General features: G+C 47.8%; 3 protein-coding genes across 3 annotated transcripts; 1 reads left to right on the top strand and 2 right to left on the bottom strand.

Annotated features, from left to right (window-relative positions):
* Window positions 1-610: 610 nt before the first annotated feature.
* Window positions 611-3439, bottom strand: LOC103979684 (protein trichome birefringence-like 38). The gene is made up of 5 exons (XM_009395858.3): window positions 3053-3439; window positions 2786-2957; window positions 1445-1620; window positions 1176-1334; window positions 611-1091 (listed from the first exon to the last, which is right to left on the bottom strand). The coding sequence occupies exons 1-5, from the start codon at window positions 3373-3375 to the stop codon at window positions 800-802; spliced, it is 1122 nt and encodes a 373-aa protein (XP_009394133.2). The 5' UTR covers window positions 3376-3439; the 3' UTR covers window positions 611-799.
* A 2697-nt stretch (window positions 3440-6136) lies between these two features.
* Window positions 6137-8546, bottom strand: LOC135606628 (U-box domain-containing protein 2-like). The gene is made up of 2 exons (XM_065097684.1): window positions 8043-8546; window positions 6137-7060 (listed from the first exon to the last, which is right to left on the bottom strand). The coding sequence occupies exons 1-2, from the start codon at window positions 8297-8299 to the stop codon at window positions 6220-6222; spliced, it is 1098 nt and encodes a 365-aa protein (XP_064953756.1). The 5' UTR covers window positions 8300-8546; the 3' UTR covers window positions 6137-6219.
* A 2052-nt stretch (window positions 8547-10598) lies between these two features.
* Window positions 10599-14626, top strand: LOC103979685 (ketol-acid reductoisomerase, chloroplastic). Its single transcript, XM_009395859.3, has 10 exons — window positions 10599-10938; window positions 11063-11155; window positions 11316-11381; window positions 12155-12295; window positions 12722-12949; window positions 13028-13145; window positions 13220-13359; window positions 13421-13588; window positions 13688-13843; window positions 13942-14626. The coding sequence occupies exons 1-10, from the start codon at window positions 10651-10653 to the stop codon at window positions 14308-14310; spliced, it is 1767 nt and encodes a 588-aa protein (XP_009394134.2). The 5' UTR covers window positions 10599-10650; the 3' UTR covers window positions 14311-14626.
* The last annotated feature ends 6362 nt before the right edge of the window (window positions 14627-20988 follow it).

Below are 20988 nucleotides of genomic sequence, written 5' to 3'. Positions count from 1 at the left end.
TGTGCAAATTAGGGTCCCATCAACCAACCCTAACTAACTCACCTGATTACTCGGAACGTGGTGGGCCTTGTCGATCCAAGAAATGAACGGTCTTTTCCCAACTCTAAACCCATCACTAGCTCTGTGCTTCATGGGGCGACACGAGAGGGCGTGAAGCCATGTCTCTCCACGTACATCTTGCCGCCATGGCACCTGTCTTCCTCCTCGGTTTCTTGGGCGTGTGCGCTGAGGGACTGCATGACGCACTTGTCTAAGGAGCGTCAAGACGGAGTCACTCATGGTTTAACTGCGGTGCAGCGTGTGGGACAACGTCTTCGTGAAGGATTCTTGCTTTCCTCCTCTTTGCTTATTGAGGGCCTCGCTTTACTGTCCGCTTGGTCACTCGTTCACAACCGGTGAGCGACGCAAATCCACAAGCTGCCAAGGAAAAGCGTGTTATTGCTTTCATAGGGGATGGAAGTTTCCAGGTACATTCGGAGTGCTTACCCGATCGAATTATCTGATTTAAGTGTTCGATGCAAGAAATGGTTACCGAACTAGATTTTGCGTTTAGATCATAATTTTTGTTTGAGATCTCTGCAAACCATTTAGAGTTGTCAGTACGTAGCTCTGATGAAACGAAAGTTTATTACAATGGCCAACGGATTGAGGCTGGCTTCTTTGAAATCGTAGTTTGAGCAGGACAGGACATTATTGTGATCGATGACCGATACATGAAGAGATGACGGGAATGCTACTCGCTTACTGGTTACCAGTTGCGAGCTTTGGTTGGTGGTTCTTTCACCGAGTCCGGATTCCATCAAGCAAGTGCTGCATACAGGATCTGATTCCAGGTATCGGGAAGGCCGGCGAGGCACCAGTGGCTGCAGTCCATGCCCGAGTGATCTCCACTGTAAGCGGATGGATGCGCGTCCTTTCTGAGCTGGGAGAGCAAGGTTATGTCGAGCAGATAGACCGGCTTCGACATGGCCCCGAGGACGCTGTTGACGATGCCTTGAGCTGGAAGTGGACCGCCTGGGTACGTCGATCCAGCGACCGGTTGCGTCTGTTTGTTACAGTTGTTCGTATTCCGCTCTCCCCAGTCCGCTCCTCTGATTCCATGACCAAGAGAAGAACCCAGTCAGATCAGATGAAGGAGAACAGAGGTGAGTGGTTTGTGATGTTGCAGAGCTTACTGGTAATGGGTTGGGGAGATGCCTTGGAAGAAGACTTTGGTGGCAGCTGAGTCGATGTTGGAGTCCACCCACTTGGCCCACGTCGTCAGCCCCTTGTTGAAGGCCACCAATCGATCCATGTCTCTGTACACCTGATCTCCATCCTGTACGTAGTCCCAACTGCGCCAGCCCACAAGATTGCTGTGGTTAGACGGAGAGGAGAGGAGAGGTTTTGCATTGTGGTATCAACAAGGACGGAGACAGAGACAGAGACAGGGCGGATCTCACACGGTTGGCTGCTTCCCTTGTGAGTCCACCAATGCCAAGTGTTGAAGACCAAGACGTCGACGCCCAGCCACGCGGAACCGGACTGGATGGAGTCAAGCTTGAGGACGCGTCCGATGGGTTCGCTCACTATGTCCACCAGATAGGTGGTGTGGTAGAGCATCACCGACACGCCATAGTCCTGCAAGCAACATGGTATCGCGTTAGCTGTGGCCAAGCTCATCTCCTTGTTGTTTCTTCCCGTTCTTGTGCCCGCTTCGCTGACTAGCATCCAAGATGAATTCCGTCCGATTAGGTAAGCAACACACTGCAGAGAGGTTTAGTCTGAGGAACTTCTAATATCATTTGTTTTAGGTGGTCCGGCAGAGGCGCTGTTAGGAATGGAGTCCGTGACACAGGAGGGAGGGGCCGGGGGAGGCCCTCACATGGTGCATGTTTTGTTGTTGCATGGCCTGACCATTGACAGTCACATGACCTCTTTCTGGGTAATCCCCAGGAGGAAAAAGCTCTCGGGCACCCAACTTTATTCCATGGATAACACCAAGAATCTTTTGGTACCGAATTGCACGAGGAAAACAAAAGGAAAGTTTCAGAAAGGGGGAAGAAGTTGGGCAAAGACGGCAAGCAAACGGAAGGAAGAAGAGAAAGGAAGAGTTTTTACACCTCGACCTCTTCTTGTCTTGCTCTCATCGAATCATCACCCTCAACGAAACACAACATGTGAGGAGTTATCTTTTGAGTTCATATTTCCGAATCTAACGTATTGTATTGACAGGCTTGTGGGAGAGTCGTGTGTAGGTCTATTGAGACAATGAACCCGTGACCGCAGCATGTTGGGAGCCATCTGAAACTTACTGTAAAGTCTATTAATCTGATGCATTGCATAAAAGAATAATATAGCCTTTGTAACCTTGTTGAAGATGACAGAATAAAAAACACTTTTAAAGAAGAGCTAATCGAAGAAATCGACGGGGGTGGGCGGCGGTGTTTGGCCGTTGGCCATCATCGCTACATGAACTCAGGACAAGTGCAATGGGGAGAAGATAGACTGGAGATGGGCAGTGCGGTGAACTGCTCTGCTGTCTTCCATGATTAGCGTTAGCTGCTACTTGGCCATTAAACAAATGAGAAATTGGGCACGACATGTGCTGGTGGTTGTGACGTTTGATACGTCCATGTCCGCAAACAAAAAGAACAGACAAAAGCCATCTGAGGAGGGCGACCAAAATGAAAACTGTGGGTGCTTGTGTCATGATTGGCGTCTTGTGGAATTCAGGGAACGAAGAATACGAGGGATGGAAGACGAAGAAGAAGAAGAAGAAGAAGATGATGATGATGATGAGCACCTCAAATGTTATGGTGGACAGAGGGGTCTTCCTGGTGTAGGTTGTCTTGGCGTTGGGCACGGCGGCACGAAGCATGCAGCCGAGCGACTCCCACTGGTTGAGGCTGATGGAATCGCCCACGAACATTATCTTCTTGCCTTTCAGCCTCCCCAGCATATCCTGCCCATTGAACCTTCACAACAGAACATCCATTCGCTTCAGAGTCTTAACATTAGAGACGAACTCTGTCGATGCAAGCGACAGCCGAAACACGAGAGAGGAGGCGACCTCGGGAGTTCGCAGGCGTCGGGCTTCCACCGGTACTTGAGGTACTCCTTGTCCGGCCGGCCGTAGCGCTGGCAGTCGAACTCTGCCTCCAGGAAGGGGCAGGTGGAGGAGTCGTAGAGCGGGTAGGAGTCGTCGTAAACCCAGCTCCCCTGGAACATGTTGCAGCTGATACCGTTCGCTCGCTCCCTCCTCCTGGCCGACGTGCCATTGCCGCGGTGGTGCTTGTGACGGAAGCTCTCCGTCGTCATGCCATGCAAGGAGGCAATCAGAACCGAGAGCAACGCGCAGCGGAGCCCAAAGCTCCATTGAGTTTTGGATCCCATCACAAACAGGAGGAAGAAGACGAAATGATGAGAGGGAAGGAGAGGTGAGGCTTTAAGTACGTCTGTCTATGGAGCTTATATATATATATATATATATATATATATATATATATATATATATATATATATATGCGTGTGTCTGTATATGAAGCCAATGTAAGAGAGGATAGAAGTCGAACATATGAAAATGCAGCATAGTATTTGCCTCCCGATGAACACTATAGTGATTATTGATGCAGTGAAAGGGTAGGGGAATCGAAGGAGAATAATCAACTGATGTGACGCTTGGCACAAGAATCTTGATAAGTATTACATCAACGTCAATCTCTTTCATCTCTTGCCTTCTTGCTACTGTCGGCAGACGTGTTCTTACCGTCACTTTTAGCCGTATCTTTTGCATGCCACCAGCTGCTTCCTGATTGATGATCGATGGAGAAGACGAAATTTGATCCAAACGCAAGAAACAGTGAGTGACTTCATTGGGAAAACACATCTCTTTTTTCTTTCTTTTTGAGAAGAGAGTGAAGGCTATTATTATTCCACGTCCAATGATGTTGCTTGTTGACTATTTATTAATGGCTTCCACTCTGCATTAAGATTTCATAAAGCCTTACTCATGCACCGGAAAGGCTGTTCTTTAATCACCTGGAAAGCCTGAGGACCAGCGGAATAACAAGTGGTTTTGGCTGAGTTAAGAGCATTAACTTTGACTTCTTTCCAACTTTTGATGTCCCGGGGAGAAGGGATAAGGGACTCGCCTATATTTTGCAGTGAGCACTTGGGGCATCCACCTCTATCCAAGTCAGATCTTTCTGAGGCAGCACAGTTTGGTGCTTCACCAACCATGCGCAATTTTCTCATCTTTCTGCATCCACCCCAGTTTGGTGCTTCGCCAACTATGCGTAATTGGTAGCCTGGTACCACGCTTGGGCATGTCACCATCGCACCGTGCCACCATATATATCTTTAGTCTCCACGCTATTCTTTGCTTGCTTCCTTCCTTGCGTTTCACCTCTTCGGACCTTTAATGATTCAAGCTCAACAATGGCTGGGAAATCTAACCTACCCCAAGTCTATTGTGCACGGTGTTTGATGCCCAAGTTTCACAGTTCCTGAATCTTTCTTGTATGCTATACGTCTTCGAGAGTTCGATGGTAGATTCTCCTGGTTAGTTAATAACTCGAGAATGCAGCGAGTCAATCACGGGGGCAGATGTCAGGGGAGATGGCATCAACGAAGGTCCAGCCATGCGGCCGGGTCAAATCAGTGGAACGAGATTTGCTGCGAAATGGGGCCTTGTCGCACTCTGTAGTTCTTCTACCTTGGAACACATCATGTGTCTAACGCCTGCACGTCCTAATCTTTCTTCTTTTCTAGTCACATGTATCGAGCTCTTCTCTTCATCTTTATCCCCACCAGGTGACTAAATGGTTATGCAAAATCGGCCCATGGAAATTTGGAAGCGATTAGACCACCCTGTGTTCTCACAGTTATTGCATTCATTATCGATCATGTCTGACGAAGACTTGCGACCTTCCACGTTCGGTATTAAACTCATACGAACGATTGCCTGTCATGATAATGATGCAGCACCAGCTATCTCTCTCCGGTGTTCTGCTGCTGTGTCTTCGAAAGCCCTCTTAGAATCCATTTGAATTTTCGGTAAGAATGCCCTGTAGATCGAATAATTGTGAGTGACGAAGCTTCAACGCTCGTTTTTTGGCCAAAAAAAATTGCTCCTTTGAGGTGCAGAGCCTTTCGTCGCGGGGTCGTTGTTTGCTTGTGTGTGTTTATTGGCGATGCTGCTCATCATGGCACGAGATGAAAGAATGCGACGACAACAGTGACCCCAACGCAGTCATGGATCGAATTGGAGTAGGCTGAGTGAGCTGGCTGTGGCGCACCGAATCCTCCCCTCCCCTCCCCACCCCACCCACCCACCGTGCTGCGTGCATGAGATGGAAGAAGATCAACAGGTCACATGTGTGGGTGGCAAGGTTCGATGCTGGTTGTTGTCGTGCTGGGCATGCAAGTGGTGCCGTATCTGGTGGGTGGAGTAGCGTCTGGAATCATGCTGGTTTCAACTGGCACGGGCTTATGGATGGGTGATGACAGCCATTGGTGGCAGAAAGGGAGCAGTTGTAGGAGACGGCAATCAATGGCTTTTGGACCCTGCTTCGATTGAGCCGCGTAGGGCCGCGAGCGACGAGGAGGCGAAGGTGACGGCGGAGCCCACGCGGCGTCCGAGAGAAGCAAGCCTTTCGGCCGCAACGTTCATCGGTAGGAAACGAAGGATGAGGACTAGGGATGGAGTTTAAATACTACGGCTAAAGGCCCACTGAGCCCAAGTACAGCATTGCCTACTACTCCTGTCAGACATGTAAACGAAACCTCAACTTGATCTCAGCTCGGCTGTTGGAGTTGGGACGATTAGCATCTCCAAGTATTTTGCTTCTAGTCTGGCAAACATACGATGGATTGATGAAGTTATCCTTCTCCGGCACTAGTCATATATAATTCATCGAAGATTGGAGATCTGAGCTTTTGAGGGTGGCGACACTCCATCATATACAACCAGAATGTCACCGTGGGAAATTATTTCTTTCAGTTTATCATCCTCCAGCATGCATGTCAACAACTGTGTGTGAGAGTTTGCGCCGGTGCTCATGTAGCTGCAACCCAAGAAGAGAGACGAGTGCAGGTTTCTTGGACCAACCTGCGTCATCCGCAACGCACGGGAAAACGCCAACCACCATGCTCCAAAAACAGAGGATAAGGGCATTAGAATATCTTATCAACAGTTGACTTAAGATTTAAATTTGGAAGCTTGGGTTGACGACATCGTCAGTAAGGCAAGCTCTTGGAGCTGGAGGTGGCAGCCAAACTCTTGAAGCAAGAAAAATCCTCGGATGCACGCGCTCTCCTTATGATGGCTTGCATGTTCTTGTCAAGACTCTGCTTCACCATCGTATTCACAGCCCTTTTGCCCTCTCTTATCTGCTGCCTACCATCTGAGAGGTGATCTGGTCGAGGCCCAGAATGGCCTCCGGTTCTTGCACGCCCCTCCTCTTTGAACCACTGCAACATCTTGATCGCTCTCTTCCGTGCGAGGGGACTCCCCATCAGCGCCACTTCCAGAAGCAGAGGCACTATTCCCAGCTCCGCCATCTTCTTCCTCTGGACCTTGCTCCGGTGCGCAAGGGCCATCAGTACGTAGGCGGCGAGCTCTTGGCATTTGGGCTCCTCCTCCCACGCCATGATCTCCATCAGAGCTTCTGGGACCATCGCGTCCTCCTCCACTGCTTTCTTCCCCGTTTCGCACAGCATCAAGTTCCCGAGAGTCGCCAAGGCGCCCTCCGCCACGCTTCTCATCTTCTGCGACGACTTGAGCAGAACAGGCACCGCGCCACCGGAAACGACGGCTCTAACATTGTCGAGCTTGGTGGAGAGGTTGTATAGCGCGGCCACGCACGTTAGCTTCATCTCTTCGGGCGTTTCGGCGGCGTCCAGGATTCGGATGAGGCAAGGCAACATGGGGCCGGGGTTGATCGGGAAAGTTGTTTTTGCGAGGAAGGAGAGGGATAAGAGGAGGGCTGTCAAGTGCTGGTTCTTCGGAAGGTCCTCGGTGTTCATGAGCTGCGGCAATCGGAGGAGGAGACCTGCCTCCACGGTGAGCGCCTTGTTCCTGGAACATGCAGGATATGGATCAAGAACGATGATAAACAAGTGACGGACCGAATGCTGTGAATGTTATGAGCAGCCCAAGCTGCAAGATATCCGTCGAGACCTTCCAAAACTGGTCAACGGAATAGTTCGGTAAGATGCGCAGAGGTGCAGCTTTGACTTGGAGCGGACAGATAAGGGAAGCCTCGTGACTAAGACAGGTCAGCGTTGACAAAAAAGTAGGAAAGCGACAAAATTGGGACCCATTTGGGGTTGACAATTGCGGGTTCAAAACGGATGCCGGCTTCTGCTCCTGCACCTACGTACGGGACAAGGACTTAAGACACGAAGAAAATGACGAACATTTACTTCCCGACTTCGGTTACGAACGTACTACGTTGACATAAGAAAACGTTTACTTTATGATGTTGTCTCCTTGAGATTATTCCATTTAGTTTCTTTAAATCTGCACTTAAAAGGAATCTGCCGGTGTGAGTAACGCAAAGTAGACATCAACAGTGCGAGAGTGGTCGTCGTAGTCATGCAACGCAAAGCAAAGCAAAGCAGCTCTGGTGAAGCATTAACGCTGGAAGAAACAGTATCAGAGACGGAGAGTCTGCAACATGAAAACAGAGGAGGAGTACATCTAATACATATCCTCTGCCTCTTCCTAATTGTTCCGGTTGCTCGAATCAATACTCGTAATCAAATCGGGTTCTATTCGATCATTAGATAATTCGACCTAATCATGAGGAAGAACTGCTGAGAAGGATAATTCATGGTGGGAATCGATACTTGGTGGCGGATTCTTACACGAGCGAAGCAAGAAACTATTAGCGGAGGCGAAGCAGAGTACTGGCGTCTAAGACTTGGCGATGGTGGGTTGGAATCTATCATTATTAATCGGGCCTCCATCTCTGATGAGTAGTTCTATCGTCGAACAACATAACAATACCAAGAACACAAGAAACAAGGAATATAATAGGTGTTCGTGTGCTACTCACTTGAAAGTGCCGTGGGCTAGTTCGATGAGCGTTTCGACTACAAGCTGCCGGCGACGATCGTCCTGCGCCTGGAGGAGCATGGAAACCAACGGCGGTATGACCCCGAGTGCCGCCAACAAGCGCTTCCTACGGGGATCGCTCGCTGCCAACCTCTTGATCTCCGCAACCGCCGTCACCTTCACGTCGTCGCACTCTCCAAAGTGCAGCTGCTTCACCGCCCTTTGCATGGCCACCACCCCATCCTTACCCCCTTCCATCGCTGCCCTCAAAAGTTGGTATGAGCGGAGGCAGACGGGGGGACTTGGCCTTGTCGAAATTGGTTGCTAAAGAGGAGCAGGCGGTGGAGCAAGCAAGTCAAAGATGCGAGCCAAGAAGCGAAGCGGCAGAAACGTCGTCTTCTTATCGTCGTTTCCGTTGAAGGAATGAGGCGCGCCAAACCCAATATGCCTATCTACGGTTCGTCACAGCTTTTCCAAATCTAAGATGGATATACGGTAGCTAGCAAAAGACTAATCCAAAAGGAGACAAGAGAGATGATAGTCTGGCATGGGGGAAGAAGCAATGGCGATAACGAGGAAGACAAAAGGAGAAAGAACAGGTTGCCGAACATGTTGACTCTGGCAGGCACCGAGAGTATTTATCCAGCGATCGATTGGTGAGGCTGTACGCACCGGCAAATATTTGTCATGTTAGGCTACCAAACAGAGGTGCATTGTGGGGTTGGATTTGGTTGCTTGGAGATCGGAACACGATGGTCGTCGCGTGGGCGATCACCACCATAACAACACGCACCAAGAGATGGAGATTCCTCTCGTTGACTCACGTGTTCGGCGAACACTGCTGCTTTCGTTGAACTCACAAAAGCTTTATTTTTCCTCTCTCTCTCTCTCTCTCTCTTCAATCATCATCGACGTCGGTCGTCCATCGAAAATAGCCGAGATAATACAAACATTAATGTCGTTGTTCGTCCATGACACGTACTCGGAAGAAGACGCCAACGCGAAGAACAGCATCAGAAGGCGGGGATCAAATGGGGTCGTAATGGCGCACCATGGAACATCGTTTCGTTGCTACCCTCCCTCGGATTCCATTTGATCGACGGCGGCATACCTAATATAACACGAGATCCATCAACACAACATTAGCCGCCGCCCCCTCCCCACTGCATCGATGGACGGTCCATTTAGAAATCCTCAGTCCGGCCTTGACGAAGCTCGCGATTCAGAACTACGAGTTGGGCCACCGCATGGGCATCACTTTCATCGATCGGATAACGCTCGATGACCACCGAAGCATTATTGGTGTGGCCCAAATCCACCATGGACGCGGCTCGCAGATCAGCATCCATTCGAGTGTCGGGCACCACATAGGAAAGTTGTGAATCCATGACTTCTGATTTGGGTTCCACGTCAACTCACTTAGTCCCGTGATGCACGTTCCGAAATGGTACAAAGAAGAACTCTCGATTGCATCGGAAAAAACAAAAAAAGATTTCTCTTTTTTTTTTTTTTTTTCTTTTGTTCAATCATCGGCAAATTGTATTTATCTTCTTTTGTTTTTTGGGAGGGGGGGACATTTAGACTAATTTTAAACTAGAATCTATCTGTATCTCTGTTTGAAGTTTTTGGAGAAGTGAGATATCAAATCTTTGATAATTAATCTAGTACTGATAGTCATCCTTTACACCGTCTAGCGTAGATCATTCCCGGGTGCGTAGATTATCCACGTCGGCGTTCGGTCGGCGAGGACCGTTGTCTGGCGGGGTCGGGTTTGGGCTCTGTATCACACTACCCAGGAAGCTTAATCCATCGTACTTCATCACCCAGGACAGGGAAGGAAGGAAGGAAGGAAGGAAGTAGAATGAGTGCATCGATCGTTGTTTTGTGTGTTCGGTCATCATCGTACTCCATGGAGCTGCCAACGAACAGAGCGCCCAGTCCTGGCCGCCGGAGACGCCGATCCCACATCCAAACCAGGTCTTTATCGTACCACCTCTCGACCAGCGCACACAACTTTCAACCGCGCCACTACGGCTTTCCCAGGACTAGTTACAGGTGCATCTTAAGGAACGTGAGCTCCTGGCGGTCGTCGGCCCGAGCGGCGCTGGAAAGACCACACGGCTGTCTCGTGCCAATGAAAACATACCCAGCTACTGGATCTTCATGCACCACCCGACCTCGTTCGAGTATCCTTTCGAGGCTTTGGTTCTGAACGAGTTCGGCGGGCAAGGGGATGTGCTCTTGGCGGAGGGATGCTCCTGAGGCGGCAGGGTGTAGAGGAGTTCCAAAGGTGGAGTCATGTAGGGATGATGCTTCCGTTCGTGTGTGGGGTACAGGATCCTCTGCTTCCTTGTTCTCTGGTGTAGATGTTACAAAGGTTGAGAAGATAGCCTCTTCCTCCTCCTCTCGGCTTCTGCTTGTTTTGACAATGGGTTGAACTATGGAACGGAGGTATGATCGCAAAATAATATCTTTACGGGGCGTGTTTCTGTGAAATTTAATTAACTCCAAGGGTGTAATTATAAAAACGAGTGTCAGGTATTTGAAGAGGGCGTTGGAAGAAACCCCAAGTCGCTGGGTGTTGCGCTTTCCTCTGTTTCTTTCCATCTATGGCGGCGGCTCAACCCTTCACCCCTTCCGCCTCACTCTCCACGGCCTTGAAGCCGGCGGCACCAAGAACTTTAGGTTTTGGGTCTTCCCTCTCGTTCGCCAAGTCCCCTAGCCATCTCCTCCGCCGGATACACACCCATGCCGCGCCCGGTGGTCGAGTAGGCGGCGCTGCCCTTGCAGCTCGGATGGTCTCTTCCCTGCCTTCCATCGGTGGGTCTGTCACCTCTCTAGACTTCGAGAGCTCGGTGTTCAAGAAAGAGAAGGTCAACCTTGCCGGCCACGATGAGGTATTTCACCCGTATCCACCCCGATTTCATTTTCCTTTCTCGCCCCGGTCTCTTCATACTTTTGTTCATTTTTTCGGGTGGATGGGGGCTTTGACCTTCTTTTGGGTTCTTGTGTTGCTTACAGTATATTGTTCGAGGTGGAAGAGATCTGTTCCATTTGTTGCCGGACGCGTTCAAGGGGATCAAGCAAATTGGTGTGATCGGGTGGGGGTCTCAGGTGCAATAGCCCTATTTTGGCACCACCTTTTTTTCTTTCGTAGATGCAAAGACGTGTTCTTCCCTATGTCTCCTTCCTTTCAGTTTCACTAGTCCCCCCGTGTTCACCTCATAGCTCACTCGTTTGTGCATCCAACACCAAGGTCTTTCTTGTTCTGTAGGGTCCAGCCCAAGCACAGAATTTGAGGGATTCACTTGCCGCGGCGAATTCAGATATCGTGGTCAAGGTGATGCTGCTTTTAAGTTTCATTTTTCTTTTCGTGTTTATCATTGCTATTGAGGTGAGATCTTTCATGGTCACCTTGGAAGATCCAACTTATACGTACCCAAAAATACCCATATGTACTGCCTATATAAATATGATGTGTTTGTTCAAGATGTTAGAGTTTACGTATCCAAAACACTTAATGAACTACCGACAAGATAATGAGGATGTCTTTTAAAACTCTGTGGCGGTTGACTTTTAGAAATTTTGGCTTTCTAATTTTGATTTTTCACCTGCAAAAAGGTATTAAATGAGGACTCCAAAAAATGACTTCCCTTTATATATTATAAACCTACTATCAGCTTCTTGTCATCTTTGCCTAAAAATGGTTTCCTTATAGTCATTTAGTAAGATTTGTTGTGCTGATCTGTTCATGTCGTATTTTTAGTTGTATGGAACCTTTATCTTTTCCTGGCATTTTAACCTGCATGATTGTTTTGAAACCCCAACATCGACAAGTTTGCCATGTGGGACGACAGACGACAGATTCAATGTTTTCTCTTCCAGCAGATTCCGTTTACATGGTTCTTTGATCTATTGGTCTGTTCGATGTTTTATTCCCCTCAATTATATATTTATTGGATCATCAATATCTCTTCTGTTCTGTACAAGTTGCTCTTTTTCTGTATACCAGCTGTTGTACAACTAAGAAACTGTGGCGTTGACACTATCCTTCAATTATTCTAGTGTTCTGTGCTTGTGTATCCTTAAGCATTGTGATTTGCACACCTGCAGATTGGCCTAAGAAAAGGTTCTCGATCTTTTGATGAAGCACGCGCTGCTGGATTCACTGAAGAAAATGGAACTTTGGGTGATATCTGGGAAACAGTTTCTGGCAGTGATCTTTTATTGTTGTTGATTTCCGATGCTGCACAGGTTAGCTGTTGAACATATAGAATCTGCAGTCAAGAGGATTCAATTTATGTGCTGGTTTGCATGGTCTGGCAGATTTCCAACTCATATAGCTTAAAAACTTCATTATAGTGATCATGGAAATATGTAAACAAATGACGCTTACAAAACATCGGGAAAATAGCCGTATCAAACTTGTAACAAAAGAGGTTTCTTTGAGACATTAAACGACACAGTAGGTAATTGAAAGTTGATCTCCATTATTTGCACTATCTGCATTTTGTCTTTAAGTATTTGGTTTCGTTTTAATGTTGACCAGCATGCTTATTTTATTTTTCCAGTTTCCTTAGTGTTAATATCAATACGAGCTTTTGTAGGTCAGCGTGTTGGCAAAATGGCTTGCTAATTTACCATAAGTTAACAACACCATTTTGCATCTTAATACTCCAGGCGGACAACTATGAGAAGGTATTCTCTCACATGAAGCCAAACAGCATCCTGGGCCTCTCCCATGGCTTTCTTCTTGGACATTTGCAAACACTTGGTCGTGATTTTCCCAAAAACATTAGTGTGATTGCTGTATGCCCCAAGGGAATGGGTCCTTCTGTTAGAAGGTTGTATGTCCAAGGGAAAGAAATAAATGGTGCAGGAATCAATTCTAGTTTTGGTGTACACCAGGTACCTTCATGACCTAGAAGTTTGTTTCATGAACTAATACCTGCAATGTTGATACACAGTTGCTTTCTATGTCAACAGGACATTGATGGCAGGGCTGCAGATGTTGCTCTGGGATGGTCGGTCGCTCTAGGATCACCTTTCACCTTTGCTACCACATTAGAGCAGGAATATAAGAGTGACATTTTTGGAGAGCGCGGTTAGTCTGTTTGCCTGGTACAGTGTTGCTTTTCAACTTCGGTCAGTTGTATAATTTAGTTTGATTGGTTGCAGGTATTTTACTCGGTGCTGTGCATGGAATTGTGGAGTCATTGTTCAGAAGATACACTGAGAACGGAATGAGCGAAGAACTGGCTTACAAAAACACCGTAGAGTGTATCACGGGGATCATATCAAAGACCATTTCAACAAAGGTAAATGTATCTGTTTTGTGTTTCTTATTCAAGGGATCTTACTCATACAACTGAATTCCAGGGTATGCTTGCTGTGTACGATGCTCTGTCTGAAGAGGGGAAGAAAGAATTTAATGCTGCATATAGTGCATCATACTACCCTTGCATGGATATATTATACGAGTGCTATGAGGATGTTGCATGTGGCAGTGAAATTCGCAGTGTCGTTCTAGCTGGACGACGCTTCTACGTAAGCTCTTAAGCATGGTCTATGCAAATATTATGCTTATTTTCTTTTTCCGACATGATGTGAAAATGACATGAATGTTGTGCTTATTTTGTGTGTCAGGAAAAGGAGGGTCTTCCTGCTTTCCCAATGGGTAAAATCGATCAAACACGTATGTGGAAAGTTGGTGAGAAAGTTCGTGCTGTTCGTCCTGAAGGTGATTTGGGGCCTCTGCATCCGTTTACTGCAGGCGTTTATGTAGCTTTGATGATGGCACAGGTATAACATATTGTATTGTTCTTTGTTTGAATCTCGTACATGTTGCTTAAATTCTGTTCATGTTCCTTGACACCCTTGATGGCATGAACTATGTGCAGATCGAGGTCCTAAGGAAGAAGGGACACTCCTATTCGGAGATCATCAACGAGAGTGTCATAGAGTCTGTTGATTCACTGAACCCTTTCATGCATGCTCGTGGGGTGTCATTTATGGTGGATAACTGTTCCACGACTGCACGTCTGGGATCAAGGAAATGGGCTCCACGGTTTGATTACATCCTCACGCAGCAGGCTTTTGTTGGTGTCGATAAAAAGAGCCCCGTTAATCAAGACCTCCTCAGCAACTTCTTGTCTGATCCAGTTCATGGTGCAATCGAGGTTTGTGCACGGTTGAGGCCAACTGTTGACATCTCAGTTCCACCCGACGCGGATTTCGTCCGCCCAGAACTGCGGCAAAGTAGCAATTGAGATGTGATTAGTTTTGATAGTCGGACCAACAAGTAAGTGTTTGTTTGAGAGGTTAAACTCAAGGAAAGCTTCCTAAAGATGCAGTTCCATCAAGCCTCCGGAGAAATTAGGCTGCCGATTATGTAGCTGGTAGTGAAGCGTTGTGGCGTTTGTTTGTAGCTTTGCACGTTGAATAATATGGTGCTCAACTGAGCATCGTTCGTGTTGTTTTCGTCTTCGTCGTCCGGCAGTAAATTGGTGATTATGTACCCTACTAAGACAATATTGTTCTCTTTTTTAGATCTTTTTGACGGAATGGAATTTTTATTGGTTGACAGCTTCGTTTCCCTGCGACCTTGTTGAAGCCCACATGACACTAATGACAGGGCAAGATCGAGTCACACGCTCAGGTCATCGAGTTGCATTCTCATGCTGCTTGTGTGATCCGGGTTGTGTTTGGTCAACGTGTGGTGTTAAGGTACATACATATCAGTGATTGCTTATTCTGAAAGTTGAAGGTGGTTTGGTGGCAAAGATGTTGATCGCAAATGACACATGGAAATAGTAGGCAGTAGTAGCAAACCAAAAGGAGGAGCATCGGATGTGGAGAGAGAGAGAGAGTAGGGAATGAGAAGAAAACCAAATCCATGCCCGCAAACACAAACAGCCATTGTGGAACCCGAGCATCCCTTGGCGTGTGAACCGAAGCCACAAAGAAGTATTGGATCACGAACGTGCGGTCATAGAAAGAATGAGGGACTTTGATGGACTCAAAAGACCCACTCATGTGCCTTCAATTCTAACTCCATCATCTATTTTCCTACTCGATTCGATGCTTTGAAGCTGTGAGACCGACCGGATGGAGGATATCGTCCGTGTGAGGCCGAAAGAACACCGGCACACTTGACCCATGGTGGATCTCAGACATTCTGCGTCATCTTAGTTGCAGGAGATGACGCCTGTGTTTATGTCCTTCACCAGCCATTCAAATCACTCGAAACCTACTCCCCTACCGACTTCACTGTTGCTCGGCATCGGATAACATATTAACATCACACAAAGAGGGGTCTGCGTGCCCATCACAAGGGTAGCACCGGCCTTATTGATTGCTTGCTTGCGGTCATCCTCTCGTCAGGCTCGGAGGCGAAGACACCGACCCCAGTACTTACAGCAGCATGTAAGACAAATGGCGTCCGAGTCGGATCCACGAGTGCTGTCGGAGACCGACAACACATGATCACAGCTATCCATCTCATCATCACCAGTCTAGGATTCTCCATACGCATGTGACCTCACCGAACGTTTTACGTTCACCCGCTGATCTCCCCCCATCATCATTCATTTGAAGACAGAACAGTAGCGAGCATCGTAGTCTAACTCCATTAACAGTAGCGACCGGCACCGCCACTAGAGTGCCTGTAGCAGGTATCGTCGATAGGTCCTCGACGTGGAGGTGACATTCGCTTCACGAGCGACGTACGTTAGACATTAATGTACCGTCTTCCATGGTTGGCGGTCTTTGGGAATTCCTCGGTTTAGGTGATACCAACCCTCCCAATGCAGATGGGCCTAACCTTCTCCTTCATTTGAATTCCGAAGCTGATGAGCTATGTCCGACGCAGGCACCATTAATACTTGGGACGGTGACTCCTCTCCGAGACAGATGATCGAGACAGCACTAGGAAATGCACGTGTGCTGACTCGGCGATGAGGTGATCCACTGTCAGATTTAGACAAATCGTACGTGGTGCAAGCAGTTTGACCGGTGATGAGTTCAGGAAGCAGGTGCTCCTGCACTTGCTTTGCGGTACAAAGATCACGAAAGGAAGCTGGACTAGTAGACGCTGTGTCCATCTCCCATGGCTCGACGGTAAAGAGATTGATTTAAAAAGTCAACGAGACCATGTAGTTCGATCCGTGTCATGGACTATTTTGGCTTCTGTTTCTTAGGAGAGAGAACAAGCCGACGCGTACGTGTACGTCTCTCGCTGTTCCGTGTACGGTCGAGCTGTCGGCAGAGTGCGCCCTATCAAGTGTCGATCTCGTGGGTGCTGGAACGGAACAGGGAACAGCGTTTGGGACAGGAAGCCGGCGTCTTCGGTCTTCCCGTGCCGGAGTTGACCTCGAGCGACTCCAGGGTGTGCCACGTGATCGGGGATAAGGTGGTGGTGGTAGTACGTGGCGCATGGTTGGAACCGGGCCCAACTCTTATATCGTATCAAACACGTGCTCCGTGGAAGTCACGTTACGGTGGTGTCCGTCGCCAATCCGACGACGTCAGGTTCCGAGGTTCCCGGCACAGACTGCTATTATTTTTGCCTCCAATAATATGGGGTGGGGTGGGGGGGGGGGGTAAAACCAATTTAAATTTATATTATTTTTCTGAAAGAAACCATTACGACGAGGAACATTGATTCGACCGATCTACTGCGATCTGAGGCGAGACAGTGATGATGATGATGATGATGTTTTTGAAAACTGCAAGCTTACCTTTGAAAATTGGTTTGATGATGCATCAAATCAAATCAAATCACATCACATCACATCACATCACATCATAAGACTTTTGTCCCACGGAGTGATTCACTCGCCCTGCAGATAGATGACGACCGATTGGAATGGGTTTGGATCCCTGCATCGGTGTGTGGAAGGAAGACTCTTCTTTTTGAACTCCTAACAGATGTACGGTGGACGATTGCATCTTTTCCATTCCATAGGTAAAAAGAAAAAAGAAAAAGATATATATAAAGAGTTCATCTCTGCGGGCGGGCTGCTCATGCAAGCATCCATAAACAACCGTCGACAAGTCCGAAGCCGATTTAAGAGAAATACGTGGAACATGATTTCGTATGCCTCGTGGCATGCATATACATGTAGCAAAGTCCAGTTTGGCTTTTGCATCCCGAGTTGATGCGTCTTTCAAATCCGCTTACCGACCTTTGGAAAGAATCTTGAGATGTCGGGTGACTCATTCAAGAACGAATTAATCCATGTCCTGACCTACCCTGATTTGATATGATTAACAAATGGCATTTTTATTTATTTATTTTTGAATCTTTTTTATCTTACTTTTAACCGATCCATCTTGTCCACCCTATTCTCCATCCAGCCATCCATCCATCCATCCATCCTAGTTTGTAGGTCGTCACCCATATGAAACCTACTCTTTATTTTCTCGCCTACTCTCTTATTGTGACAGAATCAACACCTACTCTTCCCTACACGCCCTTTTCAAGAACTGGACAACGTCGCATCTTTAGCAGCAACGTAGAAATTGTGGTGTGGTGGGGGTGGATGGTGTTTGGGGGGTTTATTTATATACGTGCACATAAAATACGTACAAACCTCCGTACTTGTCACCCAGACACCAAACGTCTTATAACGACCATCGTATCACATCGAGGACTAACGCTGAAGAGGAAGGAAGACAAGCAACGGTGGGCACACTATCCAAACCACATTGGAACGACCGGTACTACCGTTTCTTCAAGCGCACACCGCCACCGACGGCTGCATTCCGCATTCCCCGCTGGTGACACAGCACGCGTCCTCGTCTGCAATCCCAACGCCGGACGACCGCCCGCCGTGTGCGGATCCTATCCCGCTGTCGCGACCCAACTTCGTAGTCCACGACAACAAGAAACTAATCGCGATTATATTTTAACTCCATCCGGTAAACAAAACATCGAGGTTGCAGCTCTAACTTTGTCCGGTCGAGTCATCAAGTTATACGATAAGAAGCGAGATTAATGTATGCGTATGTCATGCCAAATCAAAGAAAATGGTAAAAGTAGGTGGGGAATGCACGAACGAACGATCGATCGAGTCAAAGGAAACAATGGGAGATGTGATGTCCATTTTCCGGATACATGATGTTGGTTGGGGAGTTTGAGGTGACCTTTGAATGGATTTTATATGATGAGACGATTAACGTGCTAACCACTCGACATCGCTTGACAGGGAAACACGTCATATTTCTTCAACCTAATACTATTTCGGATAGGTGGGGGTGAAGGGAAATATCTCTCCGTCAACGAAGACGATGATGATGATACTGCTGCTTCCATCAATAGTTGAAAGGGCTGTTTCAATCCGAGGACTTGGAATCCATTAAATCGGATCAGTGGTGATTCCATGTAGCAGCACGATTTTTGTGATATGATTTGCATGAACATGTCCGGTTATAAATAAAGCTTCGTCTAATCTGAACTCATGCGACACAAAAAGTGGAGGAGCCACATGATTTGAAGGAACCGGACGCCCTTAATTTTGTTGGGGGTGTGGAGGATGGCGATTTGATGTAACCCTCAAAGATGCAACGTAAAAGTGGAGATGGGATTCTCCAAAGCCTACAAAGATGCGGCCATGTCTAAAGTTTCAAGCTGTTGGCTCCTCGGCGGTACTTGATCAAATCAAGAAACATTTTTGACCTTCTCGTCTCACCCACCTAAAGCAAAGCATTCCATTTGGGTTTCTTCAGTCCGATGATGATGGCATCAGCCTTGTGCCTGCGCAGACAAGTCATCAAAAAGAGTGTAAGAGAAAAAGTCCTATCTCAAGCAGATAACCCTATCCACAACCCAAAGTCTAGTACGAGTTTGAAGGAAAGAAAGTGGAGTGCGCACGTCACCTAATCCTGATGGTGGTCCAAATCTATGACTCCCTTGTCACGCCGACAGCCGCCGGGTTTGGATATTATCTTCTGTGCAAGTGCAAGCTGGGAATATTCTTTTCCCTCTCTCCCTTCAATTGTATCGACCAACCACCGATATGAGATTCCATCACACGTTCCATCGTCACCGGCTGCTGCAATCACGAAATATCGATGCATTCTCGTTTTCCTCTTGTTTCAGTAGTTGTTCAAACAAGAAGAAGAAGAAGAAGAAGAAGAAGAAGAAGAAGAAGAAGACGGTATCCGAGAGCGAACATGAGTCACATGCATGCATGCATGCATGAGTGGATGACAGGGGAGGAGGAGCCTAAAAATGATGAACCGGTCAGCTCCACAGTGTCTGCAGCAGCTGATCTGATGCTTCAGCACATGAAGAAGAGTAGCAGGGACTGCTTGCGACTCGCAAGCGGAAATTAAAGGATGTGAGCTGCTGCTGCTGCTGCTGCTGCTGGGCATCAGATGGTCGTTCATGGATACCAAATCCATCGGCTACACCCAAATCCAAGATCCGCCCACTCACTGCATTAAACACCGCCAGCATCGTCACGTTCTGTATCGACACAACATTAATTCCTTACTTCTGGCTTTTGCAGTCCCACCAGGTTCTTCCATCGCCCCATCCCACAATAGCCAATAGTCAATATCCAGCTTCTCATCAACACAAGATTGGACCAATTTTTAATCGGAATTTGAATAATAATAATAATAATAATAATAATAATAATAATAATAATAATAATAAGCTTCTCCTGAGATGAAGAAAAACGTACGAGCAGATGGATGCCATGGTGAATCGGGTAGAAGACACGGCCCGTGATACAACAAGAGTGGTTCTCATGTGACTTGCCAGGGAAAACAACGAGTGGTTCTCATAATATTAGATGGCATAGCATGTGGTTTACCTCCATCCATCATTCGGCAGATGGACCCCTGGCGTCGTTGGCAACCGAGTACAACTCGTGTCGATTAAATCGTGGAGTTGCAAGAGCTACAACGGAGCACTCGTGTCGATTAAATCGTGCTCATTTCTATTTCATGCGGTGCAATCCAACCAAACCGAACAACGAGCAAATCGAGGGAAGAATGCCTGCGCACTCCACTCCCACTCCCTGCCCTGCTGTCTCATGCATCGAGCGAAGCACAATGACACACACGCAATTCATGCGTTGGCGTGATCGTACGTGGAGCCACCCTGCAGTTTTTGTTTACTGGGTAAACTCGGATCGGATGACAAACCATCTGTCGATTGGAACCACCGCGGGATGACTGGGCGTCTGTCTGTCTGTCTGTTTTGTCTTTGACGCGAAGCGAGAAATCCACCGCAACATGACGTGGCAGCCGCCCGAGGGCCGAACACTTGGAACAAGGAGCACCCGCCATAGGAGGCGGAGGCCGAGGTCGAGGCCGCCGTGGAAGACGTCAAATCCCACGGGAGATAGAGACGATACCTTAGTCGAAGAAGATAACGTAGTTTAATCCTTAATTACGGCTCACCGGATTTTAGATTTGAACGGCCACAGCACGATTGTGCTCGCTCGCTGTCCACACAGGTCTCCCTCATTTTTATTGTTATTTGTTATGTTGCCCACCAAACTCGGACGCACCTAATTGTCCCCCAAATCCTTACGTGGGGTCCATCCCCATCACATCACCCGCCAGCATTTCATTAGTAAGCGGCTCGGTCCGATCGATTTCAGGAACCACTCGTCTTCACCTCGATTGAACCCGAACCAAAATGTGCTTCGTTCACTTGCGTGGACGACGCTGCACGCTCACCGACTCTTTTCTACGTCGACCCGAAAGCTTCCAACTTCCACGCAACGACGGTCCACCGGTCTGGGCCCAACGTAACCATCGATGGGCCCCGGCGGGTTGGTTCGGAGAAGGAGGGGGTGCGTAGCAAAATAGCGTGAGACGCGGAGAGGTGCCCTCAAGAAAAGAACAAAAAGAGGGGGTTTTGGGCGACCGGATTTATAAATAACACCACTCCGGCTCTCCAAATCTCCCCAGCTCATTGTTCTTTCGCT

The sequence above is a fragment of the Musa acuminata genome, chromosome BXJ2-3 (genome assembly GCF_036884655.1).
Source record: "Musa acuminata AAA Group cultivar baxijiao chromosome BXJ2-3, Cavendish_Baxijiao_AAA, whole genome shotgun sequence".
NCBI classification, from domain to species: domain Eukaryota; kingdom Viridiplantae; phylum Streptophyta; class Magnoliopsida; order Zingiberales; family Musaceae; genus Musa; species Musa acuminata.
Note: the sequence above shows the minus strand (reverse complement) of the source record. Positions and strands in the feature narration are given on the sequence as shown.

What these genes read in the sequence shown, in the direction of transcription:
- LOC135606628 (XM_065097684.1), bottom strand. Translation starts at nt 8,299, where the DNA reads ATGGAAGGGGGTAAGGATGGGGTGGTGGCCATGCAAAGGGCGGTGAAG. An exon ending in CTAGCCCACGGCACTTTCAA is followed by an intron (nt 7,061 to 8,042) that starts GTGAGTAGCACA and finishes TGCATGTTCCAG; the next exon opens with GAACAAGGCGCTCACCGTGG.
- LOC103979684 (XM_009395858.3), bottom strand. Translation starts at nt 3,375, where the DNA reads ATGGGATCCAAAACTCAATGGAGCTTTGGGCTCCGCTGCGCGTTGCTC. An exon ending in GACGCCTGCGAACTCCCGAG is followed by an intron (nt 2,958 to 3,052) that starts GTCGCCTCCTCT and finishes TCTGTTGTGAAG; the next exon opens with GTTCAATGGGCAGGATATGC. An exon ending in TGTCCACCATAACATTTGAG is followed by an intron (nt 1,621 to 2,785) that starts GTGCTCATCATC and finishes TGTTGCTTGCAG; the next exon opens with GACTATGGCGTGTCGGTGAT.
- LOC103979685 (XM_009395859.3), top strand. Translation starts at nt 10,651, where the DNA reads ATGGCGGCGGCTCAACCCTTCACCCCTTCCGCCTCACTCTCCACGGCC. An exon ending in CAAAGACCATTTCAACAAAG is followed by an intron (nt 13,360 to 13,420) that starts GTAAATGTATCT and finishes ACTGAATTCCAG; the next exon opens with GGTATGCTTGCTGTGTACGA. An exon ending in TAGCTGGACGACGCTTCTAC is followed by an intron (nt 13,589 to 13,687) that starts GTAAGCTCTTAA and finishes TTTGTGTGTCAG; the next exon opens with GAAAAGGAGGGTCTTCCTGC.